At 39.7% G+C, this 17,909-nt stretch overlaps 1 protein-coding gene across 6 annotated transcripts in view; it reads left to right on the forward strand.

Annotated features, from left to right (window-relative positions):
* The window catches only part of LRP4 (LDL receptor related protein 4), a 94,974-nt gene that overhangs the window by 39,837 nt on the left and 37,228 nt on the right, over nucleotides 1-17,909 (forward strand). For 5 of the 6 annotated variants that reach the window (XM_046942516.1, XM_046942517.1, XM_004941584.5 and 2 more), the window contains one exon: nucleotides 13,837-13,983. In XM_046942516.1, coding sequence (XP_046798472.1) covers nucleotide 13,983 — 1 coding nt within the window. In that variant the 5' untranslated portion in view covers nucleotides 13,837-13,982. Of the gene's footprint in view, nucleotides 1-7,651; nucleotides 10,482-13,836; nucleotides 13,984-17,909 lie in introns of those variants that run through there. The other variant, XM_040702001.2, reaches the window with a different exon arrangement.

Raw genomic sequence — 17,909 nt, forward strand, 5'->3', positions numbered from 1 at the left:
TTTCTGTTTTTGAAACGAAGATAATACTTCCCAGCTCCTAGGGGTGCTGAAATTGTCCATTAGTAGGAACAGGTGCTCTGACACTGCAGTAGCGGAGGCCACACAAATACCTTGAAAGGTGTGGTTCCAGAACGAGGCTGCTTTGCTCTTGCTGCATCTTCCTCTGCCTGCCTCAGCAGTGTTGCTATTATTTCACTGAAGGTGAAGGTGAAACCCAATGTCAACAATACGAGATTGGTTGTAAAGAATCCCATGGTGCTTTTTCACTGTTGTGGTTAATATTTCTGGAGTGTGAATATGAATGAACTGTGGAGCTTGTGGGCTTGTACAGGCAGCACCTGAGACCTATGGCTGAAGCAGAGGAAGAGTTTTGTGACCACTTTGTAAGTGATGCGAAGGAGTGTGAAGTCCAGGCACTGTGGGAGGTGCAGGACAGTGCTTCGTGAGCTGCCTGGAAATCAAGCAAATGCGGGTGGGCTGAATAGGGGCTGATGTACAGCATAGCTGCCCTGCAGTAACCCCAACTCTGAAGTTCTTGTTTTTCCTGTTGGCAATTCTATTGGGAAGAGCTTGTCCCATCTGAGCCCATAAAACATACTTGTGTTAAGCTTGTGTTTTTGAGTGCAAGTTTGTATGTATATGTGTGTGTATATATGTATATATGCATATATATTGAAATAAATGTTACTGGTAAAAGTTTGTGTTTTTTTTTTTTTTCTTTTTCTTTTTTCCTTTTAAGTTAATCCAGTTCTCTGGTAAGCACTGCAGTTGCTGTGATGTCTCTGTGGTTGTGTGGTACCTCTCTTTGCCAGGCCCAACCCTGTTCTTCCAGCTCAGTCTGGCCAGCTAATAATTGCCCCTTTGCTGTTCATCCTCTGAGGGCAGCATAATATCATATGTGGGGGTTATTTTTTTAAATTTTTTTTAGAAAAAGCAATACAGAACAACTCTCTTTGTCCCAAGATAGCTCTGTTTATCTTGTGGCTTTCGCTTTTGAAGTCCTCCTGCATGTGGGATTGCAAAAATGAGCTTCTGCCTCCGTATTGCCACAAAACCACACTGCGTATCCTACCCCTTCCCTGGAGAACTCCTCTGCTAAGCAGAGCTATTGTGGTTGACTTCCTAGTTTCTTGTGTGGCAAAGAGCTGGAAAGCTACAAAGCTCAGATGCTCTACCACTAACATGATGGCCTCTTTAAAGGGAACCAAAATAAACTCCTTAAAATGTCCCTGTAAGAGAACAGTCTCCATCTTGTCCAGGAACCTGGCCTTTTCTTTATCATACCATAATGATGAGAAGAATTCCACTGCGGCCCACAAGAGCCAAAATGGGCTTTTTTGAAGGGGAGACCTCCTGTTGCCTCCCCACCCGACGTGCCTGGGCAACTGCAGTACTGCTAGAATATTAGGTTCCCTGAAAAGGAGGACTTTGCAATGCTTACATCTTTTTTCCAGAAATAAAATTATGAATATCCATGCTGGTGAGTTCTGGGATTGATCAGGACAGAGGAATTTGGCTTTTATCTTGTACTGGTTAGATGAACAAAGGAATATTATGTCTCCTAGATCTCAAGAAAAGTTGGGCATATGCTCTGAAAGGAAAACGTCCTTGCAGCTAGTCCACCATGTGGAGCATCAAAAGGATGAAGGAGGCTGAGTAATAATTTCCTGTGGAAGAAGCTTATTCAGTATATTACAGAATCAGCACAGGAGAGAACAACACTGAAGGCCAACAATGGCATCAGAATGTATTCTGAGCAAGGTTACGAGTGCTTTGTAAATCCAGATAGCACTGGTTTGGACGAGCAGTGATGTGCTAATTAATAAGTCTCAACAAAGCTTAAATCGTGCAGTAGAGGAAACTGAAAGCTCAAGAAGCTTCTGAATCTAAAGAGAAAGGAGCCAATTTCTTAGAGAATCTGTGGCAAGTAGATGGTTGTGTAGGATCTTTTGTGCTCTGAATATGCTTATCGGACTTTTAATCCTTGCAACTCAGGTCCAGAAGTGACACTTTTAGTTTTCCTTGGTTCTATGAAGCCTCTGAGTGCTACTTTTCAAGCAGGGATGGCAGCAGTTCTTCCTGCTCTTATCTGTCCTGTTTTGAGCACTCTGTTTACTTAGCCCTCTTTCCCTCATCTGTGAGACAGTTTAGCTGCACTTCAACAGGTACAGTTTATAGGCAGTAGATTAAGGCAAATCAGCATTAATTTCAGTTTCTCTTAATGCTGTGTTCTCTTAATGATTGTTTCTTCAGTAGCATCTTCAGGACTGGGAAGCCATTTTTCAAGAGTATAGGTGATATATAGCTGCTCTCCTGTATGAAACTGAAATCTAACTTGGTTTCTGTTTGTTAGTTGTTGGATTTTTTTTTTCATTTGTTTTTATTTTAAAACATTTTAGTGCAAGCCAGGTTGAGTGAGACTATGCACTGTAAGATGAGAGCTCTGTCTTTCTCAGCTGCTACACAAGGGATTTAGTGAAATCCCAAAGACACTCAACTTGGAAGAGGATGTTATATCAATGTGAGCAAAACCAGAGTGAATGCTGGAATTGTACTAACAGTTTGTTTGTCCTAAAAAATAATCCTTAGGCTACCTAAGCTAGAGAGGATGAATAAGATGAAGGAGGAATGCTTCAGAATTTTTGAAGTTCTGATTCTTCCAAGTCATCTCCAGGAAGTGACAGTATATCCTTGCTGTGACTGTAATAAAACTTGGGTACTCCTGCAGCTGAGGCAACGTAAAGTACACTGTAGGATAATTGCTTCTAGTATTTACTTCTTTTGCTGACTTCTTCAGATGGATTGAGCTCTGTGCTTTTGTGACCAGGCTGCTACCAAAACCAAAGTTAGCTAGTTCAGTGCTAACTTCAGATCTGCAGTACACCTTATGGACAGCAACAACAGAAACAACCCATTTGCAAAACAGGTACTGTAGCTGTGAAAGAAAGCATCTATTTTGCAGATAACCTGTTTTCCAAAACTCCTCCTCTTTCTGAAGGCTGTGTAACATGGCAGCATTTGATTTAAGAGTTACGTTGGCTCTGGAGGAGCAGGTGCACTTTGCCTGCAATTTTAACATCATGGATGTGGATTTCACAGTTGCCCCAAATTTGTACATCAGCTGCTGTCGTAGAAATAATCATAGAAACACAGAATGGTTTGTGTTGGAAGGGACTATTAAGATCATCTAGATAACCTCTAAGATTCATATGAGTCAAAGCTGATTTTGTCATTGTGACCATTTCTGGTATTTTGCAACTGCTGTCAATAGTGTTTGTATGTCTCTTACACCTTTCTGCCCCCATCACTCTGCCCTTTAGTTTGGGCTCATATACTCACCTGAAGTATAAATAAACAGACGATGAAGGTATAAAGTAGAGATGAGTTGCTGCTTTAAGTATAGAGTGTTTGGCACAGAGGTCTTGCAGGATGTAACCTTTTAAGGCAAGCAGTGGTGATGATGTCAGTAGAGGAAGAAGTCATGTCTGTAAGAATGTCTTTTTTAACATTTGATGGACCCATCTGACCCAGACTGTGCCTCTGAGGACACTTCTTTGCCTTTGCCAGTTAAAGTTTTAGGGGATGAACCAATTGTTAGGATCTTGGGTGTTGCATAGTACAGGCCACATTTGAATAACTTGACAGGTGACACTTAACTTGTTTCCTTCTGTTAAGAATTCAGTGTTTCCTTGTGGCAAGCACAGCAGTTTTGTGCATTTCTCCTCATGTTTTTATTTTAACTTTGCTTTTAGGAGGATATATCATGAGAAGAAAATCTAGAAATTTCCGCATAATAGATGGAGAGATTCCTAGCAGGGACATGAGCCAATGTAACTTGAAGCACAGTGAAATTAAAATACTGATGTTTTCTGTTCTGTAGCTGGGGAAACAAACGCCAGTGCTTCACTAGTCCTAATCTATGCCATAGTTTATCTCCATAAACTTTGATGTAAAGAGTAGAAGAAGGATTCCTCACTACTCACTGAACTTCATTCTCGTGAACTGCTGTGCTAGTGGAGCTCAAGTAGATGAACTGCATCAGAAGTACCTTCTTCCTCTGGATTATCTCTGTTTTTTAAAACAGCAGGTTGTTCCCCAAGCTGGCACTTAACTGTCTGGTATCTGGAAGATCTTCTGCTAACATTTCTGCTGGCCCAGGGTTTGTTTTCTAGCTCTTCATGTCTACTGTACTGTATGATTCATGACAAATAAGTAGTAAGTTGTTCCTATCCATTAAGGGACAGGAAAGGATAGAGGTTATTAGTGTGTGGTTAAAAAAAAAAAAAAAAGAAAGAAAGAAAATGGAAAGTTATCTGTCTCATCATGCTGAGGTGACTAATTCTTGCAAAGTGTTATGTAGGTTTAAGGAAGTATTTTAAAATGTTTGTATAGGGTTTGTTCTGAAAAGGTTTGAACTGCATAGTTTCTGCCTTCCAGGCCATGGCGTCCAGCTAAAAATTCCCATCTTGTTCTAGACCGGGTGGTGATACTTCTGATCTATGTTATGCTGCAGCAGCCTTTTAATATTGTCCATTTCTGGGTGATATTTTATTTCTGTTTAATGTGCTTGAGTGAAGTGACAAGTAATTTAGTCCTGTGGCTGAGCACTTTATATCCGTCCCTTGGCTTCTTCTTTGTAATTCTCTGTTGATGCACAGTTGCACAGGAGCTTGCAGCTGCGTAAGGAAATGCCCCTCCAGGCTAAAATCAGCAATATGTACTTTTTGGTGGCATCTTTAAAGTATCACTTCATAGTATGGATGAAATGCTCAATGGTTAAGAGGTTAAATCTACAGATAATGAAATGTCAAGTCTGAAGAAATGCTTTTAATAGTGACAGGAAGGTAATTTCGCAAGGTGGGAAGCATAGCCTTCCTTGGGATCCAAGTTTCTATGCAGACACAGTAGCCCACAGCAAAAATGTAAATACATTGGATAAAAGGATTTAGGAGTTCAAATCTTTTCTAGTAATGGCCTTGGATGTGATAAGGAGAATGTCAGAGATAGTATACTGAAGCTCATGATTTCCTTTATTTTACCAAGAGTCTGTGCCAGTGAGTATGGATGTTCCCAGTACTTCAAGTTTTCGAACACTCAAGTAGAGGTAATAGGAAAACTATTGAATTGTGACATTTTGAAATACTGAAAGCCCTTTCTAAAAGATGACTGTTTGGATTTTCACTGGTTGGCAGGCCTATGGAGCCACAAAGCAAAACCTGCATTTTTGGCTCCTTCACCAGCTGCAAATGTTTGAGGGGACCTTGTAATTAAAGGCAGTGGAACATTTGTTAGTTAGTGGGAGGTAAATATGCAAAAGCATACAGTATGGTCACATTTGATTCAAGAGAATTGAAAACTAGAGTAAAAATGTTTTATTCGATTCTTACAGAACAGTTTTAGTGCTATCTAGAAAGAGCTGCATATGAATCTGAAGAGAAGAAGAGAAATGTCACTCAGACATTGCTCTCATCTGTCTGGCCTTGCCTGCTGAAGTTTCCCATTCATCTGGAAATAGAAATCGTCTACCTAATACTTCTTACTTGCCTTTGGACCAAAACTTTGTTCTGAGATTTTGAAGTATATAACACTTTGATATTTGAAAGGTTCCTGTGTGTTTAATGGAACTTCATGGGTTGTCTAGCATGAGCTATTTTCTGTAGGCAGTTGAGTGGTTCCTTGGGGGGGGGGGGGGGGGGGGGGAGGGGGGGGAAGAAGGAATAAAAGTCCTATTTAGGAAAAAAAACAAATTGCACAAGATTGCTGGTCATTGCCTCTTATCTGATTTGAAGAATCAGATAGTGAACAGGGAAAAAAATGCAGTGTTAGTTCAGGCTATAAACTGAATATAATTGAAGTATTGAGAGTAATGTGCCATGACAATGCTTTTGCTATACATTTTATTGCCACAGTTAGAATATTTTGTTTAGCTTCCCTATGTTAACCTATTTATGAGGTGTGTGGAACTGACATTTTAACCTGTACAAAGATGTCTTCCTCCAAGATGTGACGCTTTATTTAGTCTAAAAGGACGTTTTTGGCTGCCATATTGTGTCATTACATATACCCATGGCTAGCTTATTTTTTACTATTGCTCCTTGACTTCTGCAGGCATTGCTGCATCCCAGACTTTTCTTGCCCATAATTCTAATCTTCTAAGGCCTCATCTGTATTATTTCTCTGTCCTCTATGGTTTTTGTATAAAATGTTTCCTATTTTCTTCTCACTTCAGGCTACTTTAGTATGATACTGATTCTGTCTTCTATATCGTTAATGAAGTTATTTAATGGAACTGGATCTAATGCTGATCCCTGTGGTATCTACTAGCCATCCATACCCCCTACAGCTTGACTTGCTGCCATTTCTCATTATCTTTTGTTTGTGGTTCTTCAGCTGATTTTTTGGTCTGTGTGTGCTTGTAGCCAAGCCAATTTGAATTAGTTTTTGTGAACAGGATTTCATGGCAATAACACTGTTCTTTCTGCTCAAAGACATTGGGTGTTTAGGAACACACAGTAATCTTTAGCACACTGTGCTGAGGTAATAGTAGTATACCTATTTTTAGAGATGAACAAGTAGTTTTGTAGAATACTGTAGAAGACAACAGATAAAGCTAGGACAAGTATCTAGAGACCTTGGTTCTAGTCACAGTGTTTATTACAAGACGTTCATTTATGTTTCTCAGGGCTTTGGAGAACGATCTGTAGTAATTACTCCTTGACCCTTGAATCTTTTTGTGTTCAAATCCTTCAGTATTTTTCTGTCACTAGTTGTTTCTATAATTACTTTCCTATTCACTCAGTGGAGGATGGGGTTTTTGAGGGGGCTGGTAACGATTACTTCTGTGCAATCAGAATTGAGCCTCAGAGAGTCAGGTGTGTTTAAAGGCCTCATATCTCCTGAGCCATGTCGTATTTCTTAAATGCAGCCCCCGTTCCCATCTCCCCCTACCTCACACATAATGTTGCACCAAACATTAACGCATTTCACACTTTAGCTGCTTCTCTTATTTTCTTTAGATGGTAATTATCGGATATGATGTGGAATTTCTCTCCTCTGTGCTTTTTGTTTCTTGTGGCCGTATGCAGTGTAACATTTTTCAGATCTACCTGGCATAAATGTGCAATTTAATTTGAGAAGTGAAGGGTGGTTTTGCTTGGTAGCGTGCCTCCCCGCAGAACTTTGTTCAGCTACGTGTTTAAGAGCCAGCTGGTTCAGGACTGAGGTTTCCCTTCTTTTACAAATTAAGAGAGGAACCTCTAAGCCTGGAAAAGTTTTCCTCTTTTCTTAGGAACTGCTGAAGTATGTGCAATACCCAGTCACAATCAAAGAAAATTAAAATTAGAATCTGTTCTTCGGAAAACGCTGCAACGTCTTAAAATCCTCCCCCCCTCTCTTTAAAAAATAAACGAACAAATTCCCACTGTAGTGCTTTTCCTCAAACAAAAGTGAAATAGTTCTGTTTAAAGCTTTGGAAACTTTTGGATTGCTCATCTGAGTGGCACACGAGGGTATTTTTACTCTAAGCAGACATCAAATATTTGGACACCCTGTGGGTACCCAATCAGAGCTGCTGCAGATACTTTCACAATGGCAGTAATAAAAGAAAAAACTCTCTTGGCTTTTATCAGTGCGAGGTGCCCTTCCCAACATCAGACTGAGCTGTAATGTTGCTTTTGCTGTGTTTGCCAGCAGAGCTCTGGGCTTATACAATGGTCAGCAAATCCCTCTTCTAAAGCTGGATTAACTGTACTTTCCTTCAGTGGAAACTGCTGTTTGGGTAAGAGAGAGAAATCCAAAATTCTCATTTTCTTTCAAGATAGGCAAGCAAAGAAAACTGAGCTGTTTTGCTGTAGAAACACTCAGTGAAGTGTTGGTTGGAGAAGGAAAATGTATCATCTGTGTCCAAGGCCATCTGACATAACGTAGGTCTTCCCTCACTGAGGAATGTATGTGATGGGAGTACAGAAGAAAGCTTGGCTTGGAAGAGGGGAAAGAGGTGAAAATGATATCTAACACAGGCCTTCTAACAGCAGGTGAACCAGGTAATAAAGTCTGTGCTACAAAATTCACTGATTTGAACCCAAAATGAACAATTAGATGCTCATGGGTTCCTAAAGCACAGAAATTAGAAATGAAGTGCACATGTTGAAGCCAGGGCAGAATACTCTGATTAATACAGTCTTTTTTTCAAAAATACTACTTCTATTATCCTTCTGTGCTTCTTTTGGGAGAGAAAATCCATGGTCTTATGCCTGTCACTGCTGGGACATTTTTTTGCTTTTCATTTTCCATTTAATTCCATTATCCAGTTCTTTTACGGCTCTAGATTTTTACTGTATGTTGCTGTCAAATATTTGTACTGTATTCTCAAACCTTTCTAATGTCTATTTATACCTTCTGTCCTCTGCCAAGAACTTTTAGATGGTAGGATTAAAATTATAAAAGCCGGTGTTGACATCTGTTTGTTCTGTTTGCTTCTCTTGTGTAGTGAGGTGCCTCAGGAATATCTCTGCCTTCTGCTGAAGGTCTTCTGAGAGCTATGAAATGCAGAGTTAGACTTCTGTCCCAGGAGGGGAAGGAACCCAGAGCTGTGTGATGTTGGACCAAAAGAATGAATATTCCTTTCAAAGGCTTCTGGTTCTGAACAGTCTGCAACTGTAAATCGTGCCAAATACTGTAGTAGTTCTGGGTTTTCTAAACCCGTTGGTGGCGTTTTTCCTTGGAGTGTAGAATTGAGTGGATACTTAGCCATGGTTAGCTATGCTGCTGCTTTGTATGTACGTACAGAATCGCATGATGGTACAAGCATATTGATGGCTGTGAATTTACTACTACTGCTTTTAAAAATAGCAATAAGAATTTCTCAGTTAGGGTGAATTGGAAAACATGCATCTAAAGGGTAGCATGGAGTGCAAGAGTCTCTTAAACAGTCAGTTCTTAGTACGTGGAAAGAAAGAACATGTGGCAAGACAGCATGGTGTTGCCTATAGATGCCAGGATCTTTGGCAGTTGTTTGATGCGGTATTCTCAGCCCTTATCCATTTGAGGGATCTTCATTTTTGTGGGACTGTGAGAAAATCCTGCTATTGCTCACATGTTATCAGGGCCTGACAGAGGTGGTGGATCTTGAAGAGCAGGAACATATTTAAGCAACAGCCCGTGGAAAGGTGAATTCTCTGCAAAACAGGTAAGAGCTGCCATCTGTCACTGTTCTCACTGAAAACTGAAGAAGCAGCTCTCCTCCTGGAATAAAATACTCTGTGAGGACTTGGAAGAAAGTGTTTTCAGTCTCACCTAAGAATTTGCTATTGCTAACAAAACAAGGGCTACGGAGTTCAGTTTGGTAATTATTCTGCCTACTTAAGTTTCCTTTGTAATTTCTGTGACTGTGTTGCAAATACGGGGCTGTTATATAATAGCTCTTGAGTGTTGCAAATGACCTCATCAACAAAATGAACCTTTGTATGTTACATTTTTCTTTATGCATTGTATTATTTGTCCTAATGAAGAGTTACTGGGGGATGAAGAGGAAAACAGAGCAAGAACCTTTTGTTTAAGCAACCCAACCCCTGCAAACTCTGGAAAAAAAAAATAATAGAAAAAAACAAGTGTGCTAAAAGGAAAAGAGGGAGCTGCAGAAAGAATTGGATGGCTCTTAACTGCTGCTTTTCAGCTGGATATGAGATAACTGTTTTGCCAGCTTTAGATGTAAAATCACAAAAATGCTAAGTATGTTTTTAGGAAGGGAAAGATGAGGGTAAAAATTTTACCCCCTCGGAAGACATTTTGTATGTCAGATAAACATAACGATGGAGGATATTTGGAAGGAATCTGAAGAAACTGGGCATACCATACTAAAACGAAGGTGATGGCAGATGTTAAGTATGAGGTCTGTGTTTAGACTGACTTCCTGTTTAAAAATTTAGAGGCTGTTTGTGTAATATTTTGCTATGAAGACTGTTTGGTTTCTGGATTCTGCTGCTCTCGCTTCTGGAGGGAACAAAACTACAGACAGTGAAGATGATTTCTGGTTGCTTGTAACCATGTAAAGAACTTGTGCCATGGTCATATGTGCTATCGAGATAGGCATGGAAAGTTGAGTGACATTAGCTCAGAATCTGTCAATGATCTCTGTATAGCTTCTATATATTGTTTTACACATGTTGCGATGTCAAAACGTCATTTCTTTCCTCTTGGAAAAGTGAAATGATTTTTGAATACAAAGGGTTTGTTAAAATGTCCAAGCCTCCAATGCGATGAAAAGTTTTATGGAAGATGTTTGTCATGGCAAAGCCCAGAGGTTCACCTGATTGTTTCTGTTCTGGAATTATCTGCAGAACTGTAAGAAGATATTTCTGCTTTGATTGCTGGTCCAGTTGCCTGAAGGGCAAGTGCTGACTTCCGTCATGCTCCTGGACCCTGGACTAACTGGGGTTGAAACGTGACACTGGAGGTTTATGTTCCACCCTAATGCCTGCTTGGTTAGTCTTCCATCTCACACTCTCTATGTTTATTAAGTATTCAGTGTTAAGTAGTAAGTCTTCCGTTGAGGCTTCTCACACCAAATGCACTACTTCCGCTTGTTGTTGGGGTGACTGGAGAAATCACACTTCTCATCTTTCTCCTTCTTATGTTACAGAGGGGAAAGTCAATGGAACTCTGAGCACTGGGAAATAATCACGGTACACCAAGGGTGAAATACTGTCCACACTGAAATAATTAAGAAAATTCCTGTTACTTGCAGTGTGTCTCAGGCTTCATTCCATCTGTCCTCTTGATTGGATAAGCACTAGTCATCCAGCATTGATTCTTCTCTGATGCTGTTTATAGGTAGGAGTGAGTTACTGTATTTGAAAAGAGTCATCTTTCTTCAAGGTGAGCAGTGTTTGTGCTTTCTGAAAAATAACATCCAAATGTGAGGTCAGAGCAAATCATGATGTATAAATCACATCCTTATAAAGTCTAGGTTAGTTAACCTAAAGATCACTAACTGCAAAGCATAAGGTTCACAAAGATCATAATTTAAGCACTGTATATTTACATAATGGTATCACAGGTATAGGATAGTGTATGCGAGAAGGTATTGGTTCTTGGGTTGTAACATCTCCTTCAGCTTCCAAGAATTTCTGTAGCTTGGTGAAAACAGAGATGGCTGAACATTGCAACTTCAGTGAGGCAGGAGGAGCAGATTTAATATGTGTGTACGTGTAACTTGGTATTGATTGCAGTAAGATTGCAGTAAGTGTGTTTAACAGTTCAGCAGATTGAGTTGCAGTTTGTAGATTTCTCAGGAGTTTGAGACAGCTGCGCTCTTTCTGTGCTGTTGCAAAGGTGAGGTCCATTTTAGCTGCTGTTCTGCAACTAAAATAATTCGCTCTTTTATGTTTTTTCCCCAACTTCTCTCTCACTTATGTTTATCTTAAATAATTTCCCCCAAGTTTAAGAATTGTTTGCATTGATGTTTGATCCTTTCCTGTTGCCGAATCTACCCTACAACGTGACATCATGGGGCCTTGGCAAGATACAGCAAGTTGCTACTACTTTCATATTTGTCTTTTTCTGAGGGTAACGAGGGCAATGATCATCATCGTGTTGTACTCCAACAAGAAGGGGTATTGGAGCTGCAAGTATTTAGGATAAGTGCTGTGAGTTACTGTTACAGTTACTGTTGAGCCAAATGGTAGAAAATATATTAAAAAAAAAAAAAAAGTATTTTAAACAGTATCTACCTTAGGTACATGTGGTTGTGCCTTTCTAAGTAGTGGTAGACTCCAGCAGGAGCTAGTTTGTCCTGAATTCCCTGTGCTGTTGGTTTGAAGGAGCTTCTCTTTGAGCTTTGTGGAGGTTTGCGGTTCTGAATTTCATCAAATATGTTGCACAGATGATGTGTTACTTTTCCCCAAGGATGTCTGGGCTGAGATTTTTGCCTCACATTAGAATTAAACTTGTCTTTAGACATCTTCATCACTCACTCATTCTGAGTCTTTTTGAGTCAGATTTTGCTGTAGCCAAAACTTGCGGGTTCGTGGAGCATCCGAGCACTTGGCCCCTTTCTAGTTCTGTGCCCTTCTTTCTGTTCCTTATTCACCTTGCTCTTCCTGCTTCTACTCCATTTTGCATCACACATTGATTGCCTTCCCCAACATCTGCAGTAATACCACAGGTATACCTTTTCTGCCAGGCCTTTTAAAGATAAATTATTACAGAGATGGGAAATAAAAAGCTTGCACCCATGGCAGTCTATGTGCTAGGAGATAAAGCAGTCAGTTTGGTTATGAGTGTCCTTGAGAAATACTGCTTGGGATGTGCTCGGGAAATAGTTTGAGTGGGGGCTGGCAACAGGCGGTGCAGCAGAGGGAGCAGGGGCTGGCTGAAATATTCTCAGCCAGGAAAAAGGTTATCATGGAATTATTCCTTCACGATGCATGCATTCCCTTGAAGTTTAAATCTTAGCTTAACTTACCTAAGTGGATATCTCCACTGGAGGGAATTCTGCTGTTGAGAAAACTTGCAGAACGGTTACATGCAATTCTGCTGATACTGCTTTTAACAATTGGAATAGGAAATGAGGAAATTATGAGGCCTTTTTTCTTCTTCTTCTTCTATTTTTTTTCTTTTCCCCCCATAGGATTTTATGGTTATTTGCCACAGTCCATGTTCAATCCTGGATATACTAAACGCAACAAATGAGATCGATACATCTGCAAATAGATTGTTTGGGGTGTGTGTGTATATAACTACCACTTAGGGCAGTTATCCCTGTGTGCTTCTTTCCTTGTGACTTATTGTTTAAGGCGAGAGCTTTAGATTTGTTAGAATTTCAGAAAGAAGGAACCATGCAAAAAGAATCCAGTCAAATTCTAGCCTTGATTGATAGAATAATCCTTTATTTAACAGTGATATTGACTATATTGATTGTCTAGATAACTTCAGACCAAAGTTCAGGCATGACCTTTTCCCTTTTGAGGGTGGGCTGTAGCGTATTCTCACTCAGGGCAGAGGTTTATTAACAGAGTGTATGGGTTTACATCACAAATATTTGCATTTGCAAATGGGTGAAAGTCAAAACTGAGGAGAGAATTGTTCAGTAGGTGGCAAAGGGGAGAACAGGATTGGAAACTCCTTAAGCTAACTTTAAAGCTGAAAAAAGTGTTCCTGTTGGATTATGGCTTGACATTTGAACTACATTTTCTTTTGGTCTGTTTGTAGAGCTGAAAATCCTCTTTCCTTGCTTTCATGAATGTCAGTTATGCACACGACAATGTCACAGGTTAATCTCTACAGATAAATAATTTTTAATTTTAATTTTTATTTTTTTGATCTTTCACTGGAATCTGAAATCTGAAATCTCTGAAGCACTGACATCTTAACATTTGGCATCTAGAAAGTTCTGGAGTTAGGAAATCCCTAATAGCCCTCAGAAGTAGAATCTTTGATATCCCTTCTGTTGTGTTGTCAGACCTAAGTGGAGCAATGTCAGTGCTCTGCTGTAGGAGAAGGCTGAGTCTGCAAAATAAAAAGGGTGCTCTGGTTCCTGGGATCAGCTCAATTGTGATTAGTGCAAAGTTATTTTCCAGCTGATTCCTAAAGCTGAATTTGGCAGGTTGCTATTTGCTGTTGCCTTCAGATAGTTCCGTTCCAGGAAACTGCGCACAGTGCTTGATCTCCTATTTCAACAGTGCAAGAGGGGTGAATGTTTTTCTTTGTAGGAGAGTGTATGTTCAAACATGTGTTGTGGACATGGAAAATAATTGTGATGTCAACTTGTATTTAATGCAATTACCCTAAAATAGAGAGAGCTGTTCAAAATACACTGTTTGTTTGTTCCTTTTGCAGGCATAACAAGTAGTACCGAATGCTCCTGTGGACGCAATCACTTTACGTGTGCAGTCAGTGCTTTTGGGGAATGTACATGCATCCCGGCTCAGTGGCAGTGTGATGGAGACAATGACTGTGGGGACCACAGCGACGAAGATGGCTGCAGTAAGAATATCGTTTGTGACTTGTGTTTGTGTAAAGCTGAATGTCTTAACTCTTTCTCTGTAGATGCTTCTGTTTTACAGACAGGTCCCTAGTTTTTGACTGACAGGTGTTTAAAATTGTAGATGACCTACTTTTGGCTGACTTGTAATCTATCAGGGCCAGTATCTACTGGCAGAGCAAGGTGAAAGCCATCTTTGCCTTTTGCAGGGGTTGTGGAATGTTTCCTGGATGTTTTTTAAGGAGAAACAGATAGAAGTACTTCTGTTTTCTCCACCCTTTCAAAAACACTCTCTGTGCACAAAGTTACATGGTAAGTAATAATAGAAAACAAACAAACAAACAAAACCCAAAACACGGCGTGGTGTATATTGAATGTAGATAAAATAACACCATGGTTTCAAATCTGGCTTCTCTATGAAGAGATGTTAAGGTGAGCACTATGATCAACTTCCATTGGCTTTGGGATTCACTGATTAGCTTGTAGCTGCTGTGTATCTGTGTTTTGTCAGCATCCGTGTAACTGAGTGCATATGGATGGGAACTGATCAGAAGTCTCAATCTTAGTGGGTCTATCACAGTATAATGAATTGGAAGACAAAATTCTTTTCCATGAGGCCACAATTTAGTTGCTTTCTTCCCTTGACTCTTTGGTTTCCACAGACCTTGGTAGAATTAAATGATAGAGAAAAAAGCCCAATTCCGTGGAATTCCTTTCCTGAAAGTTTTCCTAGAGCTGAAGATTTAAGACTCTTCTTAAGACTGCATGAACATGATTGAGAAATAGATCTTCCTCTGTTGGATATCTCTGCAGCCCTTACTGGTTTCCTTTGTTCACATCTGTAAGAAAAAAGAGCTTTCCTCATCATTGGTATATTGTTTTTACTCCTCCTTAAGTGTTTTCAACCCAGCTGTAGGAAATCTTCTTTCCTTCTGAGTTCTTGTTTCTTACAATTTTGCACAAAATCGTGAACACACAGGGAGCCTTGGTGAAAAGCAGATTTTTGAGAAATAGGTCACCAGCAAACCGAGATCATCAATGTTTTGGTTTAAATATGATTCATGAAAGGGTTACTGGGCAAGGAAGGAGCCTTAACTGGAGAAATTATTGAAAGAAGTGGAAGTGTAAAAGGAAAACCTGCATGTTTACATCTAGTAATTGAAAATGGAAATTATAACAGCAGGAAAGAGTAGATGAAGATCTGAGATCTAAAGAAATAATATTAAAATCTCAAAAGAACAACAGAGAGCTCAGGCTGAAAAAATGAAGAGAAATTGAGCAGGAATATGGGAAATGGGGAAGACTATCCAATAACTAAATTAGTTTTGCTAGACTCTTCCTGAGCACAGAAGCTTGTTTATTTTTTTCTATGATTATGCTTCACAAATCTATTGGAATGCCTTGAAAGGGTCAGTCACCATTCAGACAGGATATATTTGTTGATAAGGTCTACTTTGTGCATTAATAGAGTCCAGCACCAAAGATTCTTAAACAAAGTAACTGCAGAATTGTGGAAACAGAAGAGGGAACTAGCAAGAGATTTTTCAAAATTAACAAGAGTTACTTTATCATTTGACATGTACTTAAGCTGTGGGTCTTCTTTCCACAAAACATTGATTCTGAAATTTCAAACATTTTTAAAAAGCAATCTGATAAGTTAAGCAATGGGATTAAGGACTCTATAGAAAGGGTAAATTCAGGGCTTCAGCGCACAAGTGCAAGATTGCAGTGGGAAGGCCCTGGGAACAGTTTTTCTATTAAATCTCCTGGATTTTGCTTTGAGTAACTGTTCCATATGAGTCCAAATATGTGATTTTTTTTTTTTTTTGTGAGCTTGTAAGACAGATTGATTCTTCAGTATAGGCTCCTGGTAGTTGTCTATGTTATTTCATATCTTGCCTAGTCATTATCACACCGAAATTCTTTGCTAAAGATCACTTGTTAAATCCCTCTATTTTGCTTGACTTATTGGAGCCTTGGGAAGATATACCCTTCTGTGTGACTAAGTTTCAATTATGTTGGTGTACTGCCTGTGCCAGCATAAAGAAGAGAGAAAGAGTGCAAGAGATGGCGTGGGCTGTAAGCTCCTTTGAACAGCAACTCAAACTTTAAACTAATGTAAGCTTCTCACAAGTCAGCACTGATACTTATACACAGTATATGAGAATGAGCAGTTCATACATGGCCAGCAAGGAAAGAAAATTTATTATTTGTGTGCATTGTTTATGGCTGGACTGAAGTTTTCAGCAACACCTATTTTGAACTTGGTTTATTTTCTATTTATTGACTTTTACTAAGTGTTAATTTCTTGACATAAATGTTGAGCTAGAGGTTTGAAGTTATAGACTGTCCTGGTGAGGTCATCCTATAACCTGATTTTAAAGGCTTAGCCAAGAAATCAATGAGGTTTCTTACAAACCATGGGATAGTCTTCGTGCTGAGATGAACCTATTGGTTTGTTCTGACTCATGAACCAAAGTCTGTGCAAACACTTGAGTGAACTTATCTGAGATGCTCAAACTGTCATGATTGTTTTTCAGCATCATGTGGAAGTGGAACTCTGAGTGGTAAAGACGGGAGCTGGCATATCATCAAGTGTCTCTGATCCAAGAACCAACAAATGATTGCAAGGAATCCTACATTTCCCCTGGTTTCTTGCAGGCTAGTCTTAGAGAGCTGTGGGAATTTCTTCCTCCTTCTGTAGCTGTCCAAACTTTCCAGAGAAATTAGGTTGTGACCATGCTTGTTTTAACATCTGTTGTCCTTAAGTCTATCAGCTGATATTTATTCTGTATGCAGATGAAACAAGAAGTTTCTAAGAATTTTGTCAACTTTACTGAGAAAGCAAGGTGAGAGTGGGAAGACTTTGGACAGCTACATTCCTAATAAAGCAGGAGAGTGAAACCCAGGGTAATGGGAAAAGCGAAAAGTATCAAGCTGAGATTCAGTTTTGGATCAGTGTCTACAGACCCTGTGTATGTTTATGTAGGTGATCAGAGTTTACTAAATGCTCTATAGTAAAGCAATTCTCTTGCCTGGAACTGATAATCTATAATTTCAGCTAAAGAGGTAACTTGAAACAAGCTGTGTGTTAACAAAACAAGATACTGAGACTCAGCAGTAAGAATGCTGCACCTATGAAAATCAGGAGTAGAGACAGGGACTGTTTCTTCCTTTTGAGAGAGATTTTTCAGTTTTGATATAAATTCTCTCTCTTTTTTTTTTTCTTAATGTTATTTTACAAACTGTGGAGTAAACGGATGCTTTTAGAAGTCATTTGCAGTAGGTTTTCCCCCTTCTATACACCCCAGCCTGACTGACTTTCCTGTAAGTATTTTTAGCTTGTATTGGTGTCCTGTATTGATTGCCTGGCTCTCACAGGTGTTTTTATGTAATTCTTAGTAGAATCCTGCCTGTGCTTACCTGGCTATGATAGGAACTGTCTTCTTACAAATCTGAAGCCCTGCAGTGATGAGAGCCAATTATTCCATGACATGTTGACTTCCTGCTCAGGATCATGTTTACAGGCCAAAGCTCTGTAGTAATAATAGTAATAAGCAATGTCCCAGCTGTCACGCCAGCTTCATAGACTTTCTCTGGTGTCAGCTATCTGGCTTACTGACTGTGTCTGGCTTGGAAGCCTTTGCTACACATGCCCAGAGTAGCTCAGCTGCCTGCCTGCCTTGTGCCAACAGAGACTACTTTAGACTGTCCCTAACGAAAGCTGCGTGCAATCAGAGGGACGGTTTTCATTCTGCCCTTCTACATACACTTTGAAGTTCAGTGTGGTGTGAATGAGTCTTGCTTCCTGTGGCAGGGGTGAAAGGACAACTGAGTAAACTTGGCCTGAGGATTGTTAAATAGTTCTGTTTCTCGTAAGGAATAACCCAAATCCCCCAACACCCTGCAACAGAAGTTTTCTGAATTT

This window comes from Gallus gallus, chromosome 5, assembly GCF_016699485.2.
Source record: "Gallus gallus isolate bGalGal1 chromosome 5, bGalGal1.mat.broiler.GRCg7b, whole genome shotgun sequence".
NCBI classification, from domain to species: domain Eukaryota; kingdom Metazoa; phylum Chordata; class Aves; order Galliformes; family Phasianidae; genus Gallus; species Gallus gallus.